General features: G+C 41.0%; 1 protein-coding gene and 1 long non-coding RNA gene across 12 annotated transcripts in view; one reads left to right on the top strand and one right to left on the bottom strand.

Annotated features, from left to right (window-relative positions):
- The window catches only part of LOC131836442 (uncharacterized), an 81,574-nt gene extending 61,025 nt beyond the window's left edge, over positions 1–20,549 (bottom strand). For 3 of the 6 annotated variants that reach the window (XR_009355609.1, XR_009355608.1, XR_009355610.1), the window contains exons 1-3: positions 20,115–20,533; positions 3,482–3,632; positions 2,894–2,961 (exon numbers count right to left, since the gene is read on the bottom strand). This is a non-coding gene — a long non-coding RNA (uncharacterized LOC131836442). Of the gene's footprint in view, positions 1–2,893; positions 2,962–3,481; positions 3,633–20,114 lie in introns of all 6 variants that reach the window. The other 3 variants (XR_009355607.1, XR_009355605.1, XR_009355606.1) reach the window with 3 other exon arrangements.
- Positions 20,550–20,708: 159 nt separating this feature from the next.
- HECTD1 (HECT domain E3 ubiquitin protein ligase 1) overlaps positions 20,709–27,040 on the top strand; it is a 99,938-nt gene continuing 93,606 nt past the window's right edge. For 4 of the 6 annotated variants that reach the window (XM_059181834.1, XM_059181833.1, XM_059181832.1 and 1 more), the window contains exons 1-2: positions 20,710–21,001; positions 22,859–23,019. In XM_059181834.1, coding sequence (XP_059037817.1) covers positions 22,880–23,019 — 140 coding nt within the window. In that variant the 5' untranslated portion in view covers positions 20,710–21,001; positions 22,859–22,879. Of the gene's footprint in view, positions 21,002–22,858; positions 23,020–27,040 lie in introns of all 6 variants that reach the window. The other 2 variants (XM_059181835.1, XM_059181836.1) reach the window with 2 other exon arrangements.

The following is a 27,040-nucleotide window of genomic DNA, read 5'->3' as shown; positions in this document are numbered from 1 at the left end:
TAAGATTCCAGACCACTCATGAATGGACAAAGGATTCTTTAGCTAAAGAAAACAAGAATATCCACCTACAGCTTCTTTTGATTGTGAAAGAAGAGCAATGTGTGTGTGTGTGTGTGTGTGTGTGTATTCTCTTGATTACAAAGAATGTGGTTTTTAAAAAAATATTTTATTTATTAATCTGACAGAGGTCACAATTAGGCAGAGAGGCAGGTAGAGAGAGGGGAGCAGGCTCCCCGCTGAGTAGAGAGCCTGATGCAGGGCTCGATCCCAGGACCCTGAGATCATAACCTGAGCCGAAGGTAGAGGCTTCAACCCACTGAACCACCCAGGTGCCCCAAAGGGTGTGTTTTTAAGTAGTGTAAGAAAGTAAGGCAAAGGCTAGCCACCCTATGATAAAGTAGGATCATATGGAAAGTCATGCAATGGTTAGCAAGATTATACTCCAATCTAACCACATTTCTTCAAGATTGAGAAGGGCAAAGTAAATTCCTTAAGAGTATCTTTGTATAATAAGTCTGAATCATACCAGTAAAAAATTAGCAGATCATCTACTTTAATCTGCTCTTTCATTAATATTTAGGAATTACCATGGTCAGAACCTCATCAACCAACAGCACCTGAATATGGAAGGTTATTTCCAACTTTGGAAGGACTTGTTTCCAACAGGAACAAAAGGTTGAAAATCATCTTCTGTTTAATGAATCATCAACAATTACCTACTGTTCTTAATCTCTCTCTGCTAAAATTCAATCCTTAAATTAAATGTTTACAATGAAGAATCTCACCTTTGGCCCCTTGGTAACAAATTATTTTCAACCCCATTTTACCACAGTTATTATTTTTTTAATGGGTCTATGGAAAATGGCCAAAATAGATTTTATGGGCCATTGGATTGAATACTATAAATCATGGCAATTCTTGCCTTTTAAAAGTAACATCTGGCCTATTCAAAATCACTTCCAGGGACTCCTGGGTTGTTCTCCCTGTGTCTTTGGCTCAGGTCATGGTTCCAGGGTCCTGGGATGGAGTCTGTACAGGGCTACTTGCTCAGCAGGGAGCCTGCTTCTCTCTCTGCTTGCTGCTCCCACTACTTGTGTGTGTGCTCTCTCTTTCTCTGATAAATAACATCTTAAAAAAAAAAATCATTTCCAAGGTGAATATGATTATTTTCTTCCTAAAAACAAAACCAAACAAAAAATGATGGGAATAATAGACCTCACACTTAGGAGAAGAGGAGACGAAGACAACATTTCTTTCTTTCTTTCTTTTTTTCAGATTCATTTCAAATAGCTGACTGATTCAGGTACTCCTGATCTCTATGCTAGGATCTGATTAGATTTTTATCAATCTGTTCTATTGTTTCTTTAGTTTATATCATTTATTTCTGCTCTAATCTTTATTATTTCCTTTGTTCTGCTGATTTTACGTTTTGTTTGTTCTTTTTCTAGTTCCTTTAGGTGTAGGGTTAGGTTGTTTACTTAAGATTTTTTTGCTCCTTGAGGTAAACCTGTATTGCTAAAGTTCCCTCTAAGAACAGCTTTTGCTGTGTCCCACAGGTTTTGAATGACTTGTGAGCTATGACTAGATTTTTAAAATAAGTTTACCTGAGGAACAGGTATTTATGATATTGTGGAGAGTATTCAGATCATTCTTTTAGTTACATTTTCTTCATAGAAATGCAACTAGAAAGCACTTTGAAGGTGAACAGTTTTTTTATTATTATTATTATTTTTTTTTTTTTTTAAAGATTTTATTTATTTATTTGACAGAGAGAAATTACAAGTACACTGAGAGGCAGGCAGAAAGAGAGAGAAGGAAGCAGGCTCCCTGCTGAGCAGAGAGCCCGATGCGGGACTCGATCCCAGGACCCTGAGATCACGACCTGAGCCGAAGGCAGCAGCTTAACCCACTGAGCCACCCAGGCGCCCCTATTTTTTTATTTTTTAAAGATTTATGTATTTATTTTAGGAAGAAAGATCGAGCACAAGTCGGGGCAAGGGCAGAGGGAGAGAATCTGCAGGGGTCTCAATCCCACACCTCATGAGATCATGACCTGAGCCCAAAAAAAAAAAAAAAAAAAAAAAAAAGAGCCAGATGCTTAACTGGCTGAGCCACCCAGGTGTCCTTGAATAAATTTTTTTTTTAAGATTTTATTTATTTATTTATTTATTTTTAATTTATTTATTTGACAGATTACAAGTAGGTGGAAAGGCAGGCAGAGAGAGAGAAAGGAGGAAGCAGGCTCCCCGCTGAGCCTGGGGCTCATCCCAGGATTGGGGCTCCATCCTAGGATCCTGGGATCATAACCTGAGCTGAAGGCAGATGCTTTTTTTTTTTTTTTTTAAGATTTTTATTTATTTATTGGACAGACAGAGATCACAAGTAGGCAGAGAGGCAGGCAGAGAGAGAGGAGGAAGCAGGCTCCGTGCTGAGCAGAGAGCCTGATGCGGGCCTCCATCTCAGGACCCTGAGATCATGACCTGAGCCGAAGGCAGAGGCTTTAACCCACTGAGCCACCCAGGCGCCCCTAAAAGATTTTATTTAAAAGATAAAAGATTTTATTTATTTGAGAGAGAGTGTGAGTGGGGACACTCCCTGTCTTGTGTTCCGTCTCTTGCTGTATCTCTCTCTGTCAAACATAGAGAGTGTGAGTAGGGATGGAGGGAGAGGGAGAAGAAGGCTTCCAGCTGAGCAGGGAGCCCAATGGGCTCCATCCCAGGACTCTGGGATTATGACCTGAGCCAAAGGCAGACCCTTAACTGACTGAGCCAAACAGGTGTCCCATTTTTAACATATATATATATACATACATTTAAAGATTTTATGTATTTATTTGAGAGAGAGAGAGAAAGAGAGCACAGAGGAGAGTTAGAGGGAGAAGCAGACTCCCTACCAAGCAGAGAGCCTGACGCAGGACTCAAAGCAGGGCTTGATCCCTGTGAATTCAAAGCCACAAATAACCTGAGAGGAAAAGAATGGAAAAATATACTGTTACGGAGCCTGAACTGGATCCTGATGGAAGAACCAAGTGGCACTCGGAGACTTTGGAGGATCGGAGGTTTATTTAACACTGTAGGCTCAGAGGAGATTGTTCTCCAAAGGTCTGAGCCCGAGCTAGATGGTAATGTATACCCTTCTACTTCCACATACTTGGTACATTTGGCATGTGTGGGAAACATGGTAGGAAAGGAGAACCTGGGAGGGCTTTGAGACAGGGACTGGAATTCCCTTGCTGGGTTGGTCAGCCATCTTAGTGTACAGTTTTTCCCTATCAATACAAACAGGACCCCAAAGAGAGCTAGAATGGTTTTACTAATGTCAGAGAAAATAGATTTTAGGACAAAAATCATTATTAGAGCCAAAAATATATACATTATAATGATAAAAGGGTTAATCTGTTATGAAGACATAACTATAAATACATATGCACCTAAAAACAGCCTTGAAATACATGAATTAAAAAGTAATAACAGAGGGGTACCTGGGTGGCTTAGTCATTGGGTGTCTGCCTTCGGCTTGGGTCATGATCCTGGGGTCCTGGGATTGGGCCCTGCGTTGGGCTCCCTACTTGGTGGAAAGCCTGCTTCTTCCTCTCCCACTCCCTGTCTTGTGTTCCCTCTCTTGCTGTGTCTCTCTCTGTCAAACATAGATAAACAAAATCTTAATTAAAAAAAAAAAAAACTAAAAAAAAAGTAATCATGGAGAAATAGGCAATTCAACCACAATAAAAATTTTGTTATTCTATTTTCAAGAATACGGATGGTTAGAACAACCAGACAGATGATCAGCATCTTGACTTGAACTTGAACTTGACTTGACTTGAACACTATTATAAACCAAGTAGACCTACCAGACATTCACCCAAAAGCAGAATGCACATTATTCTCACATATACATGGAAAGTCTCCACGATTTAACAAAAAAAGCACAAAACTTATATACTGAAAGCTACAAAATATCATTGATTGGTTAAAGAAGTAAATAAATGGAAATACATCCCATGTTTATAAATTGAGAGACTTAATTCTAAAATGGCAATACTGGCCAAATTGATGTAAATACTCAGTGCAATCCCTATCAAAATCAGAGATGGTTTTGTGGTTGTTGTTTTGCATTTATTTTTGCAATTGATGACCTGATCTTAAATTCGTATGGAAATGCAAGGAACCTGGAATAGCCAAAATAATCTTGAAAAATAACAAAGTTGGAGGATTCATACTTGCTGATTTCAAAACATACTACAAAGCTACAATAATCGGGGCACCTGGGTGGCTCAGTGGTTAAAGCCTCTGCCTTCGGCTTGGGTCATGATCCCAGGGTCCTGGGATTGAGCGCCACATTGGGCTATCTGCTCTGCAGGGAGCCTGCTTCCTCCTCTCTCTCTCTCTCTCTGCCTGCCTCTCTGCCTACTTGTGATCTCTGTCTGTCAAATAAATAAATAAAATCTTTAAAAAAAAAAAAAAAGCTACAATAATCAAGCCAGGGTGGTATTGGAATAAGGATAGAAACTGAGGTCAATGAAACATAACTGAAAGTCCAGATAAGCCTTTATATTTATGGTCAGTTGATTTCCAACAAGGATGCCAAAAAATTCATGGGAAAAGAACAGTCTTTCTAAAAATGGTGCAAAGACAACTGGATAGCCATGTACAAAAAAAAAAAAGTTGGATTTGTAGCTCACAACATATACAAAAATTAGCTCAAAATGGATCATAAACCTTAATGTAAGAGCTTAAATGATCTTGGATTAGGCAATGATTTCTTAGGTACTGAAATAAAAAATAAATTGTACTTAAGAAAAATTTTAAAATTTTGTGCTTCAAAGGACACCATTAATAAGTTGTTGTTGTTGTTGTTGTTTTAAAGATTTTATTTATTTATTTGATAGAGAGATCACAAGTAGGCAGAGAGGCAGGGAGAGAGAAAGACTGAAGCAGGCTCCCCACTGAGCAGAGAGTGTGATGCGGGGCTCCATCCCAGGACGCTGAGATCAGGACCTGAGCCAAAGGCAGACGCTTAACCCACTGAGCCACCCAGGAGCCCCCACCATTAAGAAGTTTAAAGGCTGGGGCGATTGTGTGGCTCAGTGGCTTAAGCCCGTGCCTTTGGCTCAGGTCATGATCTCAGGGTTCTAGGATCAAGGCCCACATCGGGCTCTCTGCTCAGCGCAGAGCCTGCTTCCTCCCCTCTCTCTGCCTGCCTCTCTGCCTACTTGTGATCTCTGTCAAATAAATAAATAAAATCTTTAAAAACAAACAAACAAACAAACAAACAAAAACATACTGAATGGACCAGAGACTCTGAAGGAAGCTAAATGATTAAAAAAAAAGAAGAAGAAGAAGAAGAAAAAGAAGAAGTTTTAAGGCATCCCATGGAATAGAAGAAAATATTTGCAAGTTATTTATCTGGCAAGGAACTTTCATCCAGAATATACAAAGAACTCTTACAGTCCAACAATGAAAAGACAAATAACCCAATTTGAAAATGGGTAAAAGATTTTTTCTTTAAAGATCTTATTTATTTGAGAGAGAGAGAGACAGCAAGAGAGGGAGCACAAGCAGGGGGTTCAGGAGAGGGAGAAGCAGGCTTCCTGCTAAGCAGGGAACTGGAGGTAGGGCTTAATCCCAGTGCCCTGGGATCATGACTTAAACTGAAGGCAAATGCTTAATGACTGAGCCACCCAAGAGCCTCTGGGTAAAGGATTTTGATAGACATTTCTCCAAAGAAGATATATGAACAGCTGATAAGCACACAAAAGGTGCTCAACATTGATGTGGGAAACTGAAGCAGAAGGAAATGTAGATAATATTAAGTGTCCCTAGGGATGCCTGGGTGGCTCAGTCAGTTAAGTGTCTTTTTTTGGCTCAGGTCACAATCCCAGGACCTTGGGATCAAATCCCAAATTGGGCTCCTAGCTTGGTGGGGAGCCTGCTCCTCCCTCTACCTGCTGCTCCCCATGCTTATGTTCTCTCTCTCTCACAAATAAATAAAATCTTTTCTTTCTTTCTTTCTTCTTCTTCTTTTTTTTTTTTTTTTTAAGATTTTTATTTATTTATTTGACAGAGAGAGATCACAAGTAGGCAGAGAGAAGGGGAAGCAGGCTCCCGGTTAAGCAGAGAGCCCGATGTGGGGTTCAATCCCAGGACCCTAAGATCATGACCTGAGCTGAAGGCAGAAGCTTAACCCACTGAGCCACCCAGGTGCCCACAAAGAAATAAAATCTTAAAAAAAAAAAAATTAAATCTCCCTATAACCTGCAGTGCATTAACAAATACTTGAGATAGGCAGATTATAACATTCCTCCAGGATCCTGAGTCTTCTTTAACATATGAGAGTCCTTTTAGAACTTCCCTTATCTTTACTTCTCCCAACCAAGCCGTTGCTCATAATCCAGAGGCAGCAGAGAGCAGCCGGCAGCAGAGAGAGCAGTTCTTTCTGCCATGGGTTCTGATCCCATGCTTTAATAAAATCACGATTTTTCATTGAAGATGTCTCAAGAACTCTTTCTTGGCCATTGGCTCTAGACCCCACCAAAATGACAACATCAGAAAAAACAAACAAACCCACCAACAACAAAAAACAACTACATCAAACATCATTAGTCAATAGGGCAATGTGATACTACTTCACACCCACTAAGATGGCTGTAATAAAAAACACAGATGAGAGGTGTAGAACCCTCATACATGGTTGGTGGGATGTAAAATGTACTGCTATTTTGGAAATCAGTTGGAAGTTCCTCCCAAAGTTAAACAATATAGTTTAATAGGTCCATTCCTCGGTATACACCCAAGAGAATTAAAACATGTATCTACCCAAAGATTGTACATGAATGTTTATAGCAGCATTATTTATAATAGTCATAAACTGAAAATAGCCAAATGTCCATGAACTGATGGGTAGAAAAAGAAAATGTGGTCTATTTCTGCTATGGAATATTACTCAGCCATAAAAAAGAATGGAAGTTCTGATACATGCTATATGGATGAATCCCAAATACAAAATGCTAAATGGAAAGAGCGAGATATTAAAGGCCATGTATTGTATAATACTATTTATTTATTTAAGATTTTATTTATTTATTTGACAGACAGAGATCACAAATAGGCAGAGAGGCAGGCAGAGAGAGAGGAGGAAGCAGGCTCCCCACCGAGCAGAGAGCCCGATGCAGGACTCGATATGAGAGACATGACCTGAGCTGAAGGCAGAGACTTTAACCCACTGAGCCACCCAGGCGCCCCTGTATAATACTATTTACACTAAATATCCAGAGTAGGCAAATGTGTAGAGATACAAAGTAGATTAATAGTTTCCAGGCACTAGGTCTTGGAGAGAATGTAATAGTAATAACTACAAACGGGTATGGGGTTTCCTTTTTAAGGTGATGAAAATGTTCCAGAATTAGATAGTGATTATATAATATATTATGTATTTTATATGATATACACATAAGGAAATTGAATATGAACCTAAAGAAACTGAATAACAAAAAACCTTGAAATCATATAGTCATGATGACTGTCAAAGAAAAACTAGTACAGAAAACATTTCCTTGAAAACTTGGTGGTTGGGGCGCCTGGGTGGCTCAGTGGGTTAAGCCGCTGCCTTCGGCTCAGGTTATGATCTCAGGGTCCTGGGATCGAGTCCCACGTCGGGCTCTCTGCTCCGCAGGGAGCCTGCTTCCCTCTCTCTCTCGCTCTCTCTATGCCTGCCTCTCTGCCTACTTGTGATCTCTGTCTGTCAAATAAATAATTAAAAAAAAAAAAAAAACCTGGTGGTTAATTTCCTTGGCCAAGAAACTCCCTGCCTTAATCTCTAGCTATTTTAGCATAACCACATTCCCATATTAATAATACATATAGGTAGTCTGCAGGTATCCTTAAGCCATTGGCATTTGCCTAGTAAGTCAAACAATATTCCATGGGCTCCAAGTTCATATTAAATTCTGAGTTACCTTCTTAGGTCTTCTAGACAAGGATTCAGATAATCTATGGCAAATGGCCTCTGAGGAAGTCAAAGATAATTCTGGTTTTGAATGACCTAGATAGACTTTTCTCCTAAGCAGCTTTACTTGAATAACTGCCCACCTGTTCAATTCTGCTATCACAGAAAAACTGATCTCTGGGAGTAGAGTTTTAATCCTCATAGCTGAAGAAAAGTAGCTATTTTTCCTGGCGTGGGTAACCAAAGTCTAGTCCTTAAACTTCTTTAGTTAGCTGATAAAAGGGATAAAACAAAACAAAAACAAAAAAACTCTTTATCATCCAGGAGTTTGGATAGTGATGGGTAGGTGAATTTTGGACTTTGGTAACGTAAGAAGTCCAAGAAAAAGGCTTAAGACTTGTTAAATGTCATATTAACTTTATAGTGTTTAATAATATGATCACAATTTGTGGGGCACCTGGGTGGCTCTGTTGGTTAACTGGCCAACTCATGATCTCAGCACAGGTCTCAGTCTGAGGGGTATGAGTTCAAGCCTCATGCTGGGCTCCATACTGGGTGTTGAGCCCCCTTTATTTATTCTTTAAGATTTTATTTATTTATTTGAGAGACAGTGAGAGAGAACATGAGAGGGAAGAAGTCCAGAGGGAGAAGCAGACTCCCCATGGAGCTGGGAGCTCCACGCGGAACTCGATCCCGGGACCCCAGGATCATGACCCAAGCTGAAGGCAGTTGCCCAACCAACTAAGCCACCCAGGCGCCCTTGAGCCCATTAAAAAAAATGTGATCATAATTGATAATACATATGATTTTATATATGTTTATGCTTATGCCAACAAAAAAGGCCATACGAATGTTATCAAAACGTTAATGATAATAATCTCAAGGTGGTTCGTGATTATTTTTTCTTTTTTAAAGTTTTTTAAAAATTTATTTGACAGACAGAGATCACAAGTAGGCAGAGACGTAGGTGGAGAGAGGTGGGGAGGGCGGAAGCAGGCTCCCCACTGAGCAGAGAGCCCTATGAGGGCCTTAATCCCAGGACCCTGAGATCATGACCTGAGCCAAAGGCAGAGGCTTAACCCACTGAGCCACCCAAGCACCCCTCCTTGAAAGTTTTTTATTGAACGAATTTTTGTAAAGCAGATGATACTTTTCCTCTAAGCCTACAAAACAACTATTATGTACCCAAGTATGCTAAAGAATAATAATAATCTATCCTCAAGAATAATTTTCCTTAAGATGAACTATAGGATGTTTATGAACAGCAAATTATAGAAAGGTTTTTTAGTCTTAGAGCAAGAATAACTATCAAGGAGCATAAAGCACACAACTTTTACAACTGCAATTTTAAAAAAAATTTATTATTATTATTATTATTATTTTATTTTTATTTATTTATTTAAATTTTTTTTTAAGAATTTATTTATTTGACACAGAGAGAGAAATCACAAGTAAGCAGAGAAAGGAGGAAGCAGGCTCCCCGCAGAGCAGAGAGCTCAACGTGGGGCTTGATCCCAGGACCCTGGGATCACAACCTGAGCTGAAGGCAGAGGCTTTAACCCACTGAGCCACCCAGGCGCCCCTGCAATTTGGTTTTTGATTTCACTTCCAAGGAGATATATTAAATACAGTGAATCTTGTAATAAACTGTCAAAATTCTAGAATTTATTTTTAAATACATTATTTTTGAAATCTTTGGAAGAGTGAGTCTTAGATGACCATATAACTAAGAATTAGTCATCTTTTTTTTAAGATTTTATTTATTATTTATTTATTTGACAGAGACAGCAAGAGAGAGAACAAGCATAAGCAGGGGAGCAGTAGAGGGAGAGGAGAACCAGGCTCCCCACTGAGCAGGGAGCTGGTTGAGGGGCTTGACTGCAGCATCCTGGAATCATGACCTGAGCTGAAGACAGACGCTTAACTGACTGAGTCACCCAGGTGCCCCTGTAGTGTGCTTTAAAGAAACCTTATCCCAAAACTGCTGACTTTTATTGTGATTATATTATATTATTTTAAATTAAAATATGAAATCCTATCACAAGACTATTCAAGTAAAAGAATAAAGCCCTGATGAAAACAGAAGATCTTGTGAAGGCAACTGACCATACCTGAATATATGTCCCAAGAAACCAGGATATGTTTACCTGTTAATATTTCACCTTCATGTCAAAATACAAGAATAATGGCCACTGAGGGGGGCGCCTGGGTTGCTCAGTTGGTTAAATGCCTGACTTAGCACAGGTGATTTCGGGGTCCTGGGATCAAGCCTCGAATAGGGGTAGTGATAGGCAGGGAGTTTGCTTGGGGATTCTCTTGCTCCCTCTCCTTTTGTCCCTCCCCTGGTTCATGCTCACTCACTCTCTCTCAAATAAATAAACCTTAAAAAAAGAAGAAAAAGAAGAAGAAGGGGAAGAAGAAGAAGAAGGAAAAGAAGAAGAAGAAGAAGAATGGCCATTGGGAATTGCTATGTACCAGACACAGCAAAAGGTACAGTGAGTCACGGACTTCATCTTCCATGAACTACATAAAAGTCTAGAAGAAGGTAGATGTGAACACTTCCCTTATCTTCCTCCATGATAATACTTACCACGTAATATTGTCAACTACACTGAGAACATCAAGGAGGTTATGAATGGTAGGTCAGAAAGGCTTCAAAAATGATATGTGAGCTAAAACTCAAATGTTCCGTTGGAGCTAGCCAGACATTAGGAAGACCATTTGGAGAAGCACAGAAGTGTGAAGAGGGCTCCTTTTTGGGAAATGGAAGAGATCACTGTTCCCTTTTTGGGAAACAGGGAAAGGCCCCACTTTTATGAAGTACCTTCAATATATACAGTTAACTGAGATTGATTCACAGGTCAGAAATGGAGATATCATTCAAATTTAAACTCTTATCCCACTGACTGACATTAATGAATTAATTTTTAAAAATAAATCTTACCTTATGAATAACAGTTATATGATGTTATGCTTTTTATGTATCAAAAGCATCATTAGATGTAAACATTTCAAATATGCTACAAAAAATGTCTGTTTGGGCATTTCTTCAACTTTTAATTGGAAATGGGAGTATCCCTGGGTTCTCTCAATTTCTGAGAAGCTGTAACTATGAAAGAATGTGGCCATTTTGAAATAGTAGGAAATGAAATTTGGCTGGAACCCTAGGTAGAGTTAGTGGCTGGAAGAGAACATTGAGGTTAATTGGAATTAGTTTGCTAATGGTCTTGAACACCATGCTAAGGACTCTTAAGTTTGTTTTTTGGGCAATGGGGAGCCTTTGGACATTGTAAACAAAGGAGCATTGTGATATGAGGGAGGCTTTAGGATCATCAGCCATCTCAAGTTAAAAGTGATTTCTGTAATGGTGCCTGGCTGGCTCAGTCAGTAGAGCACGTGACTTTTGTTATTAGGGCTGTGAGTTCAAGCCCTACGTTGGACATAGAGCTTACTTTAAAAAATTTAAAAAACCGTGTTATGGTGAGTGCTGTGAAGTGTGTAAACCTTGCGATTCACAGACCTGTACCCCTGGGGATAAAAATATATGTTTATAAAAAATAAAAAAATTTAAAAAAAAGAATACTAAAAAAAAAATTTAAAAACCATAAAACGGATTTCTATAAAGCTTTACAGTTAACAAAAGACTTTAACAAAAAAATTTAATTCTCCGATATTATTTAATATATATGATAAATGATCTTTGTTAGCATAAGCATTATCTTTATTTTATGCAAGAGAAAATGCGCAGACAAGTTAGGTGACTTTTTGCTCTCACAGCTATGTATAGGACAGGTCTAGTTGTCAAACCTAGTCCTTCAACTCTTTGGCTCTTAGAGTCTGAAGGAATATTCAAGATAACCTAGGGCGCCTGACTAGCTCAGGAGGGAAAGCATGCAACTCTTGATCTCTGGGTTGTGAGTTCAAGCCCCACATTGGGTGTAGAGATTACTTAAATAAATAAAAAAACTTAAAAATAAGAGAGAGAGAGAGATAACGTATTCTACCTTCCTTCACGCTGAAAACAAAACAAAAACAAAAACAGTGTAGTCATCTGTGCCATCCCTGACTTATTATTTAGACTCCATTCATTCATTCATTCATTCATTTTTAAAAAGATTTTATTTATTTACTTGAAAGAGAGAGAATGTGAGAGAACCTGAGAGGGGAAAAGTAAGAGGGAGAAGCAGACTCCCTGCTGAGGAGGGAGCCCGATGCTGGACTTGATCCCAGGACTCCAGGATCATGACCAGAGCCAAAGGCAGCCACCCAACAACTTAGCCACCCAGGCACCCCTGTTATCCAGATTCTTCTATAATATTTCCAGTGTTGGGGAGTTATTACTTCATGAGGCAATACATTTTTCTTTGCTCTACCAGCTTCAATTATTAAAAGGTGGTATGGTAAAAAGGCTATACACATGAGAGTTGGCTGAGCAAATGTGTGCAAATCAGTTCCCATTTTACTAACTTGGTGAACTTGGCAAACTATTTAATCCTTCCAGACCTCATTTTCTTTATATGTAAAGTAGGATAACCACAGATACCTAATCAGATGGATATTAGAAGAATTGTTGGAGATTATCCATGCAAAAACCTAGGCCAGTAGTTCTCAACCTTAGCAGCACATTAGATTCAGTTGGGGAACTTATTTTTTTAACAGACTAGACTATATTTTTAGAGCCGTTTTAGGTACACCAAAATTGAGGAGAAAGTACAATTTCCTTATACTTCCTGCCCTTTATATGCACAACCTTCCTTACTTTCAATATCCCCAACCAGGGGCGCCTGGGTGGCTCATTTCATTAAGTATCTACCTCCGCTCGGGTCATGGTCCGAGGGTCTAGGCTCAGCCCCACATCAGCCTCCTACTCAGTAGAGAGCCTGCTTCTCCCTCTTCCACTGCCCCTGCTTGTGCTGTCTTTCTGTGTCAAGTAAATAAATAAAAATCTTCATAAATAAATAAAATCTTTAAAAAAAAATCCCCACCCGACTGGTATATCTATTGCAATTAATGAATCTGCATTGACATACCACTATCACTTAAAGCCCATGGTTTACATTAGGATTCACCCTTGGTGTACATTCTATAGGTTTTGGCAAATGAAATGTATCATGACACATTTTCATCATTATAGTATCATACAGAATAGTTTCGCTGCCTTAAGAAATCACCTGTATTCTGGGGCACCTGGGTGGCTCAGTGGGTTAAGCCGCTGCCTTCAGCTCAGGTCATGATCTCAGGGTCTTGGGATCGAGTCCCGCATCGGGCTCTCTGCTCAGCGGGGAGCCCGCTTCCCTCTCTCTCTCTCTGCCTGCCTCTCCATCTACTTGTGATTTCTCTCTGTCAAATAAATAAATAAAATCTTTAAAAAAAAAAAAAAAAAAAAAGAAATCACCTGTATTCTATCTATCCAGCTCTCCCTCCCGTGTAGTCCTAGTAACCACAAATCTTATTTACTGTGTTCATAGTTTTGCCTTTTCCAGAATCATTTAGTATGTAGCCTTTTTCGATTCGCTTCTTTCACTTAGTAATATGCCTTTAAGGTTCTTCTGTGTCTTTTCATGTTTTACTAGTTCTTTTTTTTTTTTTTAAGATTTTACTTATTTATTTGACAGAGAGATCACAAGTAGGCAGAGAGGCGGGCAGAGAGATCAGGGGAAGCAGGCTCCCCGTTGAGCAGTGAGCCCGATGCAGGGCTTGATTCCGGGACCCTGGGATCATGACTTGAGCCGAAGGCAGAGGCTTTAATCCAATGAGCTGCCCAGGTACCCCAATAGTTCGTTTCTCTTAGGACTGAATAATAGTCTGTTGTCTGGATGTACCACAGGTTATTATTACTAATCCATCCACCTCCTGAAGAACATCTTGGATATTCCAAATAGGAATAAAGTTGCCATACACATCCACGTGTATTTTTTTCTTTGTTCATGTGCAGGTTTTTATGTGAACATAAGTTTTCAACTCAGTTGAATAAATACCAAGGAGCACAATTTTTGGATCATATGGTAAGTATATGTTTAGTTGTTTTTTTTTTTTTTTTTAAGAATTTATTTATTTATTTGAGAGAAAGAGAGAGCAAGAGTGGGGAGTGGAAGAAGGAGAGACCCATGGGAGAGGGAGAGGGTGAGAGACAAGCAGACTCCCCACTGGATCCCAACTTACGGCTGATCCCAGGACCCCAAGATCATGACCTGAGATGAAGTCAGAAGCCACAACAACTGAGCCACCCAGGTATCCCTGAATATATTTAGTTTTTTAAGTGCCAAACTGTCTTCTAAAGTAGCTATACCATTTTGCATTCCCATAAGCAATGAATGAGAGTTACCTTTGCTCCACATTCTCATCAGCATTTGGTCTTATCATTGTTTTGGATTTTGCCCATTCTAATAGGTGTAGAGTGGTATCATACTGTTTTTTTTTTTTTTTCTTTTAAAAGATTTTTTAGGGTGCCTGGGTGGCTCAGTGGGTTAAGCCGCTGCCTTTGGCTCGGGTCGTGATCTCAGGGTCCTGGGATCGAGTCCCGCATCGGGCTCTCTGCTCAGCAGGGAGCCTGCTTCCTCCTCTCTCTCTGCCTGCCTCTCTGCCTACTTGTAATCTCTCTCTGTCAAATAAATAAACAAAATCTTAAAAAAAAAAAAAATAAAAAAAAAATAAGATTTTTTAAAATTTATTTATTTGACAGACAGAGACTACAAGTAGGCAGAGAGAGAGAGGAGAGAGCTGAGCAGAGAGCCCAATGCCAGGCTTGATCCCAGGACCCTGGGAGCAGGACCTGAGCTGAAGACAGAGGCTTTAACCCACTAAGCCACCCAGGTGCTCTGGTATCATACTGTTTTAATTTGCAATTCCCTAATGATATGTAATATTGGACATCTCTTCATATACTTATTTGTCATGTCTTTGGTGAGGTATCCGTTTGGATCTGTTGCCCATTTTTAAATTGGATTATTCATTATTTACTGTTGAATTTTAAGAGTTTTTTTTTTAATATTTTACTTATTTATTTGACACAGAGAGATCACAAGTAGGCAGAGAGGCAGACAGAGAGAGAGGGGGAAGCAGGCTCCCTGCTGAGCAGAGAGCCCAATGGGTGCTCCATCCCAGAACCCTGGGATCATGACCTGAGCCAAAGACAGAGGCTTTAGCCCACTGAGCCACCCAGGCGTCCCAATAGTTTTTTTTTTTTTTTTTTTAAGTTTCCACCCGGCTTGAAGAATGCTTTGTTTATTTTCGTAATAGTTTTTATCAGATGTATTTTTGTAAATTTTTCTTCACCTGGGGAGCTTTTAAAATGTCAGATGCCAACGTGGTGCCTGGGTGGCCCAGTTGTTAAGTGGCTGCCTTTGACTCAGGTCATGATCCCAGGATCCTGGAATCCAGCCTCACACCAGGCTCCCTGCTCAGTGGAGATTCTGGGTGCCCCCTCAGCTCCGTGCTCGTGCTTTCTCTCTCAAATAAATAAATAAAATCAGAAAGGGAGTGGGGGAGGAAGGGAGGAAGGAAGGAAGGAATAAATATGTCAGATGCCAGGGAGCCTGTGTAGTGCAGTTGGTTGGGTGACTGACTCTTGGTTTCCACTCAGGTCATGGTCTCAGGCTCCCATAGGATTGAGCCCTGATTCAGGCTCTGCACTGAGCAAGGAGTATGCTTGGGAACTTTTCTCCCTGTCCCTCTGCCCCTCCTGTTTGTGCACGCACGCTCAATCTCTCTCTCTCAGATAAATAAATAAATCTTTTTTTTTTTTTTAAAGATTTTATTTATTTATTTGACAGAGATGACAAGTAGGCAGAGAGGCAGGCAGAGGGAGAGGAAGAAGCAGGCTCCCTGCTGAGCAGAGAACCCGATGTGGGGCTGGATCCCAGGACCCTGGGATCATGACCTGAGCCGAAGGCAGAGGCTTTAACCTACTGAGCCATCCAGGCATCCCTAAATAAATCTTTAAAATGTCAGATGATCAGGCCATATCTCAGACTACTTCAGTCAGAATCTCTAAAGGTAAGATCCAACCATCAGTATTTTTTAAAGTGCTCTAGGAGACTTCAATGTGTAGCCAAGGCTGAGAGTCATCAGCCTGTCAATACAATAATAATAATAATAATAATAATAATAATAATACTTAAGTATAATTATAGTACTATTTGTTATTATTGCAGCTAGACTTTATTAGACATTTATCATGTCCTAACACTTTTCTAAATGTATTACAACTATTACTTCACTAAGGGTATTAACTACTTTGACGTATTACCTGTGTGACCTTGGTCTTTCTGAGCCTTGTTTTACTATTCTGTAAGACAAGGATAATAATAGAAACTAAAGCCCTCATTGACTAATTATAGTAAACAAGATAATGCATGTAAAATGTGTATCATATATTAAATATCTAAAAATGTCAGCTATTAATATTATTGTATTATTAGTTCTGCTGTTTTGTGTGGCATGCTAGGTTGGCTCCCTCTTCCATAGGACAGGTCATGAAACAATTGAAGGTAATAGTCATGTTCCCACGTCCTCACTTCTCCAGGCAAAACAGTCCAGTCCATTCAACTGTTTTACCCTCCTTGGGCATGTTGCAGCTTCTCCATGTTAATTAACTGATTCCTAAGCCTAAAACAGTGCTTCAAATGAGGTCAGAGCAGAACAGAGGAGTGTAGTCTTTTTTGCCTTGAGTTAGGAGGGTGGTAACCATCCTAAGCCTCCATTTTGGCTCATGCAGAGTATGCAGTAAACTGAAGTGCTAATTGCTTGTTCCCTAAACTTCGAAGGCAGTTTTTCTTCAATCTTTTAATATATTTTTTCCTTAATATTCAGACTTACTAAAATAATTTTGTTCATTTTTGTCTCAGTGCTGCATTATGTGGCAATATTTTTGAATCTTCATCAGATACTACAATGTATCATCCATACCCTCAAATTTTTTGTTCAGGTCAGTTAGATATGGATGCCTGACTGGCTCAGTTGGTTAAGTGTCTACCTTTGGCTCAGGTCATGATTCCAGAATCCTGGGATCAAGTCCTGCATCAGGCTTCTTGCTCAGCAGGGAACCTGCTTCTCCCTTTGCCTGCTCCCCTGGCTTGTGCTCTCTGACAAATAAATAAATAAAATCTTTAAAAAAAGAAGTTAGTTAGATAAAATTGTCCAACAGTACATGGCCAACACAAAGGCCCTGGCATCTTACAAACTTTTCACCAAGGAGTTATTTGTCCATTAAGTAACATTCTCTGGGTATAGTTGTTCAGGTAACCAGGACTTCACCTTACAACTTTATCTGACAACAATAAAATAAGAATTTTAATATTTTTCATTTAAAAAGTGGCAATATGGAGCACTTGGGTGGCTCACTTGGTTAAGAATCTGCCTTCAGCTCGGGTCATGATCCCAGGGTCCTGGGATTGAGCCCTGCATTAGGCTCTTTGCTCAGTGGGAGCCTGCTTCTCCTTCTTCTCTGCCTGCAGATCCCCATGCTCGGCTCTCTTTCTGTTAAGTAAATACATAAAAATCTTAAAAAAAAAAAAAAAAGAAGGCAATATTAAGAAAATGAAAATCAAAAGTGAATTTTATAGTACAGAATGAACATATTTATATCTAAAATATTTAAAAAAATATTTAAAAAGATTTTTTATTGGGCCACTGGGGTGGTTCAGTGGTTAACCAGAGCAGAGGTTAACCAGAGGTTAAGCCTCTGCCTTTGGCTCAGGTCATGATCCCAGGGTCCTGGAATCAAGCCCCACCTCAGGCTCTCCGCTCAGCAGGGAGCCTGCTTCCTCCTTTCTCTCTGCCTGCCTCTTTGCCTACTTGTGATCTCTCTCTCTCTCTCTCTCTCTGTCAAATAAACAAATAGAAAGATTTTAATTTATTTCTTTGAGAGAGCGCAAAAGTGTGCAAAAGTGCACACATGAAGTACGGGAGGAGCAGGGGCAGAGGGAGAGGGAGAAGCAGACTCCCTGGAGAGTAGGGAACCCCACCTGGAGCATGTTGTGTTGTTCAACACAGGGCTGGATGCCAGGACCCAGATCATAACCTGAGGTGAAGGCAGATGCATAACCAACTGAGCACCTTGAACCTAAGATTTTAAAGGAAATATTGTCAAACGCCTTCTTGAAATTCACTTACTTCAACTATGGCATCCCAATAATAACATTTAGAGAAGTTGCATGAGGGATATATATATATATATATATAGGAACTCTTAATTTTATTTGCAACTTTTTTTTTTAATGTCTAAGCTTATTTCAAAATTAAAAGTTAAAAAACAGGACGGTAAGTTTAGTTTAAGGTGACTAATCCCTGGGGCTTAGGGCTCTCTGCTCAGTGGAGTCTGCTTTTCCCTCTGCCTGTTTCTCCCTCTGCTGGCTTCTCCCTCTGCCTGCTGTTCCCCCTGCTCGTGCTCTCTCATTCACTCTCGCTCTGTCTTCAGTAAATACAAATCTTTAAAAAAATAAAGAATAAAAAAGAATTGAAGTTAATATTTAAATTCTGATATATCTTTTTTTTTTTTTTTTAAAGATTTTATTTATTTATCAGAGAGAGAGAAGGGGAGAGAGCGAGCACAGGCAGACAGAATGGCAGGCAGAGGCAGAGGGAGAAGCAGGCTCCCTGCTGAGCAAGGAGCCCGATGTGGGACTCGATCCCAGGACGCTGGGATCATGACCTGAGCCGAAGGCAGCTGCTTAACCAACTGAGCCACCCAGGCGTCCCCTGATATATCTTTTTAAAAATAATTGTTAGATTTATTGGCCCTTCCTTCCTCCACCATTGGAGGATTTCAGCAACCTCCCAGCTGTTTTGTCTTCGTAGCTCCTTTTAGCCTTCCATCAATCTTTCTAAGACTCTAATTATTCTCATCAGTGTTTAAATCCAAAACTTGTTACTTATCTAAGCCTAAATTCTGCAGCTGGCATTCAAGGCCCTGCTTGCTCCAGTTCCCAACTTCTCCCCACTTCATTGCTTAATGCAGAATCTTTGCTTGGGGCACAGTTCCTCTTTCCTTTGTCAGACAATACCAGACTTTGGCTGTATTCGTCCCCCTCCCTTGCACTGTCCATATTCCACCCATTCTTCAAAGTCCAGAAAGACCTTCCTCCTTGAAGATTTTATTGGCAGCTCCACATCATAGTCATATCTCCCAAACAATTACTGTCATGTGTTGTAGTTGTGACAAGATAGTAGAATCCTCTACCCTTTTCTCTTGATTTGAACTGTTAACGGGAGACCTAGGGACCATGACCTGTGACAATGGGATCTGTGCCTATATGTATTTGAAGTGCAAATCTGTAATTTCCAAAATACTAGTTCTTCCAGCATGTGAAGATTGCTTAAAGGAACACAACTCAAATACTACTATGTAATATTCATTTTTAGTCATGAAAGATGAAAAGGGGAGAGTACAGTGAGAGTGACTGAGGTATGGGTTTCCTTATCTCAGAAACCAAGGGATTCGTTTCTTTATTTAAAAAAAGCTATATTGGGGCGTCTGGATGGCTCAGTGGGTTAAATAAAGCCTCTGCCTTCGGCTCAGGTCCTGGTCCCAGGGTGTTGAGATCGAGCCCTGCATCGGGCTCTCTGCTTGGCAGGGAGCCCACTTCCCCCTCTCTCTCTGCCTGCCTCTCTGCCTTCTTGTGACCTCTGTCAAATAAATAAATAAAATCTTTTTTTTTTTTAAAGTGCCTTTTTTTTTAAAAAAGATTTATTTATTTATTTATTTGAGAGAGAGAGACAGTGAGAGAAAGGATGAGCGAGAAGGTCAGAGGGAGAAGCAGACTCCCCATGGAGCTGGGAGCCCGATGCGGGACTCGATCCCGGGACTCCGGGATCATGACCTGAGCCGAAGGCAGTCGTTCAACCAACTGAGCCACTCAGGCATCCCTAAATAAATAAAATCTTAAAAAAAAAAAAAAAAAAGCTATTCACATTTCCAATGAACTACATCCTAAAAATCTCCAAATAGGTCTTATAAGAAGACTCATTTTATTTTTAAAGGGTGTGAAACACAAAACGTTTGACGGGAATAACCACGGATGTACTCGAGACCACAACCCACAGGAAAAAGAGTCAAAAGCACACTCTTAGCGGTGCCGCTTACCGGGACGTCACTGGGCCTGAATTTACGCTTTTTATGGAGCCTCAGTTCTCTTATCACTGCAATGGAGATACTGCTGGAAAATATTTACTTCCCAGGGTTGTGGGGAAAGGTCTTCCTTCTGGTGAACTGCGGGCGGCTTGCCTCCTAAGACCCCATGGGGGTGCTTTTGCTCCTGCGACGCACTTCCGTGCGCGAGTAAGGCTGCCGCGCGGGGAGGAGAGGAGCTCGCGGCGCAGTACGGGCCGCCAGGCGGCGGGGGGCTCGGCAAGGACAGGTTGGCCACAGCTATGACGTGTAGCGTGGGGGCCTAACAGCAGCAGCACGCTAAGTGTGTAGGCACGGTGCAAAACAGGCTGAGCGTGCGTGCACCAGTGTGCGGGGGTGTTGGGAGCGGGTGCACGACAGAAAAGCGACAGCTGACAGGGGAGTCTGAGGCCCGCAGGACCAGAGCGTCCTGGTACCGAGGGCCACGCGTCCGGCCGCCGGGTTTCCCAGGTTGGGGCTACCACGCCGCCGGCCGACCGGTCTCAGCAGCGCCCCACCTGGCGGCCGGTGGGGTCGCTGCCGGGAGAGTCGATTTGCTCCGCCTCCGCCGAGCTCGGCTGCCCTCCGCAGCTTCCCCGCCCCGCTCTCGCCCGACCCTCCTCCCTTCCCCCTCCAGAATCGCGATGGACGCGGCCACCCCCAGCTGCTGCCGGCAGCACCGCGCGGGCCTCTGAGCTGCGGGCCTGAGGAGCCGCGTGCCGGGGACCGGACGTGCGCTGGCTGCTGCCGGTCGGGGGAACCTCTCGCTTCCCTGTTACCAGGTCCCCGCGGAGGAAGAGGAGGGACAAGGCGCGGCTTTTCCTGTGCCGCTTGCCCGGCTCGACCTGCGCGGCCTGCGGCTTCCTGGTAACTCGAGGGCCGCGGCCGGGCCTGGCTCTGCCCGCGGCCTGCTCGGAGCTGGACCGGAGCGGTTTGGGACGACAAGCCCGGGTAAGAGCTTGAAGGACGGGGAGACGGAAGAACCTCAGGCGGTCGGAAGGGCCCGGCCTGGGGGCCGGGATCCCGGATGCCCGGCAGCGTGCGGAGAGCGAGACCCCGGCTCCGGGTGAGGTCGGCTGGGCTGCTTGCCGACTAACCCGCTTAGCCCCTTTGTTCCCCTCCCTCGGCCCTGCCCGCGGCGGAGCCCGGCTTGCTCGAGCCGGAGCCTGGCTTGGCCGAGCCGGAGACCAAGGCGGGCCCCCCTTGCCCTTGAGAAAGGTTCGCCTCCCCGTCGGGCCAGGGACGTCCCCCCGAGCCTCGAAGTTCCGGGCGCCGCTCCCGAGAGACCCTCCGCCCTGCTCGGCCCGGCGGCCTGCTCTGGGCACTGAGGCTTGCTGCCTCTCCTCCAGAACTTCCCCCTCCTAGACACAGGTAGCTAACTTAGCAGGGTTTGGTGCCAAGAAACCAGAGCGCGGTGCCTGCGCCTCCCGGCGCGGGGCTCGGCTGGGCCCGGAGTGTTGGGTCATCCCTCTGGCCGCCGCCGTTGGGTGCCCACCGGTACCCGTGGCTGGATTCACACACTTGCAGCTGGGTTACCTGGGATCCAAAGCTGTCCTTCCGTCAGGGAGCCTACGGGCTTTTGTAATGACTTGACTCTTGGGGTCGCTTCTCTATTTTGTATTATAATTTTTTAGCCAACTGCCTCATTCTGTGAGAATGGGGAAAGAGGGCCATAGAGTGGCCTGTATTCGGATCTGTAAGGTGTTAGTCCATTGCATTTACTTTTAGCATTTCTTTTTTAAACTTTTAAGAGTTGCCAAGACTGCCAGAATTCTTAACCACGCCTTATTCATAGATACAACTTGTATCTAATTATTGTTTGTATGTGGACGTCTTAAGAAGCAGTAGGTAAATTGGGAATTCAGTAGAATTTGTGGAATTGGGAGATCATTTTAAAGCAGAAACTTAATTTGGAGGGGGAGTGGACACAGTGCTTAGAATCTCAAAATACTGAATGTAACACTTATCTGAAGATCAGTTTTGAGTGAAGGAGGGGGGAAGAACTTTGTTGGGGAAAAAAAAAAAAAAGAACCTTTAGTAAGGTGTTCTTTGCCTTTTGGCACCGACATTGGTGACAGCAGTAGTGGGATCTAAAGTTTGACTGTGTTTGACAGAGACAGCTCTGGTTTCCAGTTAAGTCGCAACCTAATCAGCTTATACTCTAATGCAAAACTGGTTTTTATTTAGTATGATACATGAACTTTAAAGAAATAAAGCTGAAAAACTGCATTAAAGTACTCTCTCAAACATACTTTCAAGTCTTTTCTAATTCCTAGGAGAACACCAGGAACATTTGGTTTTAGCTGATGTAAAAAAAATTTTTAAACCCTAGTTGATCAGTCCTGGATATTTATTTATTTATTATTATTATTATTATTTTATTTTATTTTTTTTAAAGATTTTATTTATTTACTTGAGAGAGAGCATGAACGAGGAGAAGGTCAGAGAGAGAAGCAGACTCCCCATGGAGCTGGGAGTCCGATGCGGGACTCGATCCCGGGACTCCAGGATCATGACCTGAGCCGAAGGCAGTCGTCCAACCAACTGAGCCACCCAGGCGTCCCTTATTATTATTATTTTTAAAGATTTTATTTATTTGACAGAGAGAAATCACAAGTAGATGGAGAGGCAGGCAGAGAGAGAGAAGGAAGCAGGCTTCCTGCTGAGCAGAGAGCCCAATGTGGGGCTCGATCCCAGGACCCCGAGATCATGACCTGAGCTGAAGGCAGCGGCTTAACCCACTGAGCCACCCAGGCGCCCAGTACTGGATATTTAAAGGACTTTTTCTTTTTCCTTTTTTAATTTAAGCAAAGAGGCTTTTAAAAAACCATGGCAGATGTGGATCCTGATACATTGCTGGAGTGGCTGCAGATGGGACAGGGAGATGAAAGGGACATGCAACTAATAGCCCTGGAACAGCTATGCATGCTGCTTTTGATGTCTGACAACGTGGATCGTTGTTTTGAAACGTAAGTACATCCCTTCGTCCTCTTCTTTTGGGGTTGCTGTGGTGACATCTGTTTTCAGCCATTTGCTGACTTCAGTTTGTATAGACTTTTCTCTAGTGAGTTTTAAATTTATCTTTTTAGAAGTGTCTGCAGTTTTGCATTTACACTTTTCTGAGAAATCGACATTGGTAGGTGAAGTAATTCCTGTAATGATAATAGTGATGACACAAATGTATGTTTGTTGAATGAATGGAATTAGGGAATACTAAATTTAACCCATAGCTTGCTTGATTCATTTTCAAAATACATTATGAACTGGGAAAATACAAATACTTCTTTAAAGGGACCTGTTTCTGTACCAAGAAATTAACTTGAAATAAACATGATACAGAAGATGATGAACAGTTTTCAGATCCCCCTTTCTTCATTAGTATTAACTCATATGACATCGTACTTTCCTTAAAGCAAATGATTGCTTTGTAAATTTGAGTTTGGAGGGTATAAATCGGATGTTACTCATAATAGCATATTTTTGAAATAGTAGAAACAGATTTTGAAATTTGGAGTTTAAACAATTTTATTCAGAGGTTTAATGTAGAATTTGTGTGAATTCTACATTAAAGAATTAAAGAATTGTGAAAATGTAAAAGAATTCATTACTAGATTGGCTATTAATGCTGTTTTTCCTCTTACATGATTACTTGCCTGGTTAGATTAACCATTCTTCTGAATACTTTTACTGTTTATTTTATATTACTTATTTACAATTTTGAATTCTGATAGTTAATGAAAACTCAGATTTCTGTATTTTGATGCCATTTTGAGATAATTAGAAAATGTTTGAGATGTTGACTTAAAACTTTGTATAATTATCTTAATTTCTTTGAGGTGGCAATAAAAGCTGTTATAAAATTGACAAAGTATTTTTTTTTCTTTAAGATTATTTATTAGAGAGAGAGTATGCGCTCGAGTATGAGTGGATGGTGGTGGGAGAGAAGCAGAGGGAGAAGCTGAGCAGGGAAACCCATCATGGGGCTTGATTCAAGCCCAGGACCTGGGGATGGTGACCTGAGCCAAAGGCAGCTGCTTAATGGATTGAGCCACACAGGCGCCTCTAAATTGACAAAGCATTTTTTAATTGTCTTCATTTTTGAATGAATAATTAATGAAGATGAATTAATAAAGTTAATAATTCTTAGTTGTAAATCCCATTAAAACAGTAAAAATCTTAGGATAAAAATCCTTATAAACAAAGTTTAAAATTCACTATTTTTTATTTTTGTTTTCTTTTAAGAGTTTATTTGAATTCAGATTAGTCAACTTGTAGTATAGTACTGGTTTCAAGGGTACAATTTAGTGATTCATCACCCAGTTACCCCATCCCCCTACCCCAAGTTAACAGTTTATTGGTGGCCCACTCATGTCACCTAGTTTTTGTTATTAACAAAACTTTGAATGCATAATAATAGCCCCCTGTTGATACTTATTTTAGCAGGATTCATAGAAAAGTGAAATAGATTTTTGAGTATTCTCAGATTTCATTGGAGGGTCTTCATTACCTGAGAATTACCTTTTTTTTTTTTTTTTTTAAAGATTATATATTTATTTATTTGACAGAGATCACAAGTAGGCAGAGAGGCAGGCAGAGAGAGAGAGGAGGAAGCAGGCTCCCCGCTGAGCAGAGAGCTCAATGCGGGATTCCATCCCAGGATCCTGGAATCATGACCTGAGCTGAAGGCAGATGCTTTAACCCACTGAGCCACCCTGGGGCCCCTACTTTGGTTTTTTAAAAGTTATACTTGCTGGGGCGCCTGGTTGGCTTAGTCCATTAAGTGTCTGTCTTCAGCTCAGGTCATGATTCCAGGGTCCTGGGATGGAGTCCACCATCAGACGCCTTCTTGGTGGGGAGCCTCCTTCTCCTCCTTCCCCTCTTGGGCTTGCTTGTGCTCACTTTGTGTTCACTTGTTCTCTCTGTGGCTATTTTTGTCTCTCTCTCTCTCTTTCAGATAAATAGGGGCACTTCAGTGGCTCAGTCTTTAAGCATCTGCCTCTGGCTCAGGTCATGATCCTAGCGTCCTGGGATCCTAGTGTCCTAGCCTCACATCAGGCTCCCTGCTCTCCCTCTACCGCTCCCCTTGCTTGTGTTCCCTCTCTCACTGTCTCTCTCTGTTGAATAAATAAATAAAATCTTTAAAAAAATAAGAAATTATACTTGCCAATCAAAGTAATGATTGTTTTGTACCTTTACTAAGTACTAATATACAGTAGTTATTTGTAGTGGCATTTAAAAAAGGTGTTACCGATTAAAACAATTTTAAAGGAAATATTTATTTATTTTTACTGATTTTATTTATTTATTAGAGAGAGAATGAGAGAGAGAGAGCATGAGCAGGGGAGGGTCACAGGGAGAAGCAGACTCCTTGCTGAGTAGGGAGCCAGATGTGAGACTCCATCCAGGACTCCAGGATCATGAACTGAACCCCCAGGTGTCGTTAAAGGAAATTTTTAAAATAAAAAACATCCGTATATAAAATCCTACCATCCTAACATAACTTGTTCTTTCCATTTTCCCTTCTAGGCTTATTTATATTTGATACAATACAGTGTTACGAAAGATGAAATTAAAGTCGGATATGATTTATATTTTTTATTTACTAAGATAACAAGACTATTTTCAAATTGGAATGGTTACCGCTATTTCAAGCAGCATACCAGTAATTTGTCTATCAAAAAACAGATCTTTGATTAAATTTGTAATAGTTTTTTAAAAACCGCTTAGTTTGCTCTCTTTGTTCTATGGTCCCCAACAAGGGGACTTGTTTTGAGTCCCTTAAACCAGAGGCAGCTTGGTGAGGTGGAAAGAATGGGCTGTGGCATCAGAGACCTGGGTTCATGTTCTTGGATTCTTGGTCTACTATGTCTTAATTTAGCCTTTGAGAGCCTTAGTTTAGTTTCTTTCTGTGTAGAATAGCAGTAGGTTCCTTGTGAGGATTAAAGGAAAGAATGTATATGAAAGTGATTTGGTTAAAGTGGGCTACCTACTAATACTACATTTCTAATTTTGAATTTTATTTTGGGACTTTATTTTGTGAAGCTGATTGATTTTGGAGAGTCTTTTAAAATTCTTGGCAATAGTCAAGAAACAGGATAGGGGAAAAGCAAGATGATGTGCATATTTTGAATATTGAAATTTGAATTTTTGAAAATTTCCCGTACCAACTTGATTCCTAAGATACTAGCAAACAGTCCGTATTTATATTGAATAAAGCAGAAGATGTCTATATGTTCAGATATGTATTTCCCTTATTAGCTTGTATTAATAGGTACATGTCTCTTTAGTTAGGAAAGGCAGATGGTGTGGTAGAATAATGGCCTTTGGGATGGGATAGATTCGGGTTCAGTTTTTGTGAAGATTAAAAGGGATGATAGATGTGAAATCCCTAGCATAGTGCTTTTCACTTAATGGTTAAGTCTTTTCCTTTAGTATAGTATTATATGTGACTCTCCATTTTTTGAAGAGTCTTGACAGTCTTTTTGAAGTTATGGAATGTATATTTTCTGTGAAGCTGTGATATTTACTATTAATTCCTGAACTTACAGGGTAATGCTCTAAAAAATAAAAGTCAAGTTCAAGGTGAGTTTTTGCTTTCATCTGTGATATGTTAGTGGGTTAAATTTAATATGTTATAAATTTAATGAGTTACAAATGAGTTTGCATTCACATTAAAATGGATGATTATTGTACATGTTATTATAAATAGGTAAATCCTAGGCACTTATAGATCCTGCCTCCTATCTCTTCAGATAGTATAATTTAAAAGTTCTATTTTGGGGTGCCTGGGTGGCTCAGTGGGTTAAGCCTCTGCTTTCGGCTTGGGTCATGGTCTCAGGGTCCTGGGATCGAGCCCTGCATCCGGCTCTCTGCTTAGCGGGGATCCTGCTTCCCCCTCTCTCTCTGCCTACCTGTGATCTTTCTCTCTGTCAAATAAACAAATAAAATCTTTTAAAAAAAATAAATAGATGTTCTATTTTCTGGGTAGAA

The sequence above is a fragment of the Mustela lutreola genome, chromosome 7, assembly GCF_030435805.1.
Source record: "Mustela lutreola isolate mMusLut2 chromosome 7, mMusLut2.pri, whole genome shotgun sequence".
In the NCBI taxonomy this organism is placed as follows: domain Eukaryota; kingdom Metazoa; phylum Chordata; class Mammalia; order Carnivora; family Mustelidae; genus Mustela; species Mustela lutreola.
This window is presented reverse-complemented; position numbering and strand designations above follow the sequence as displayed.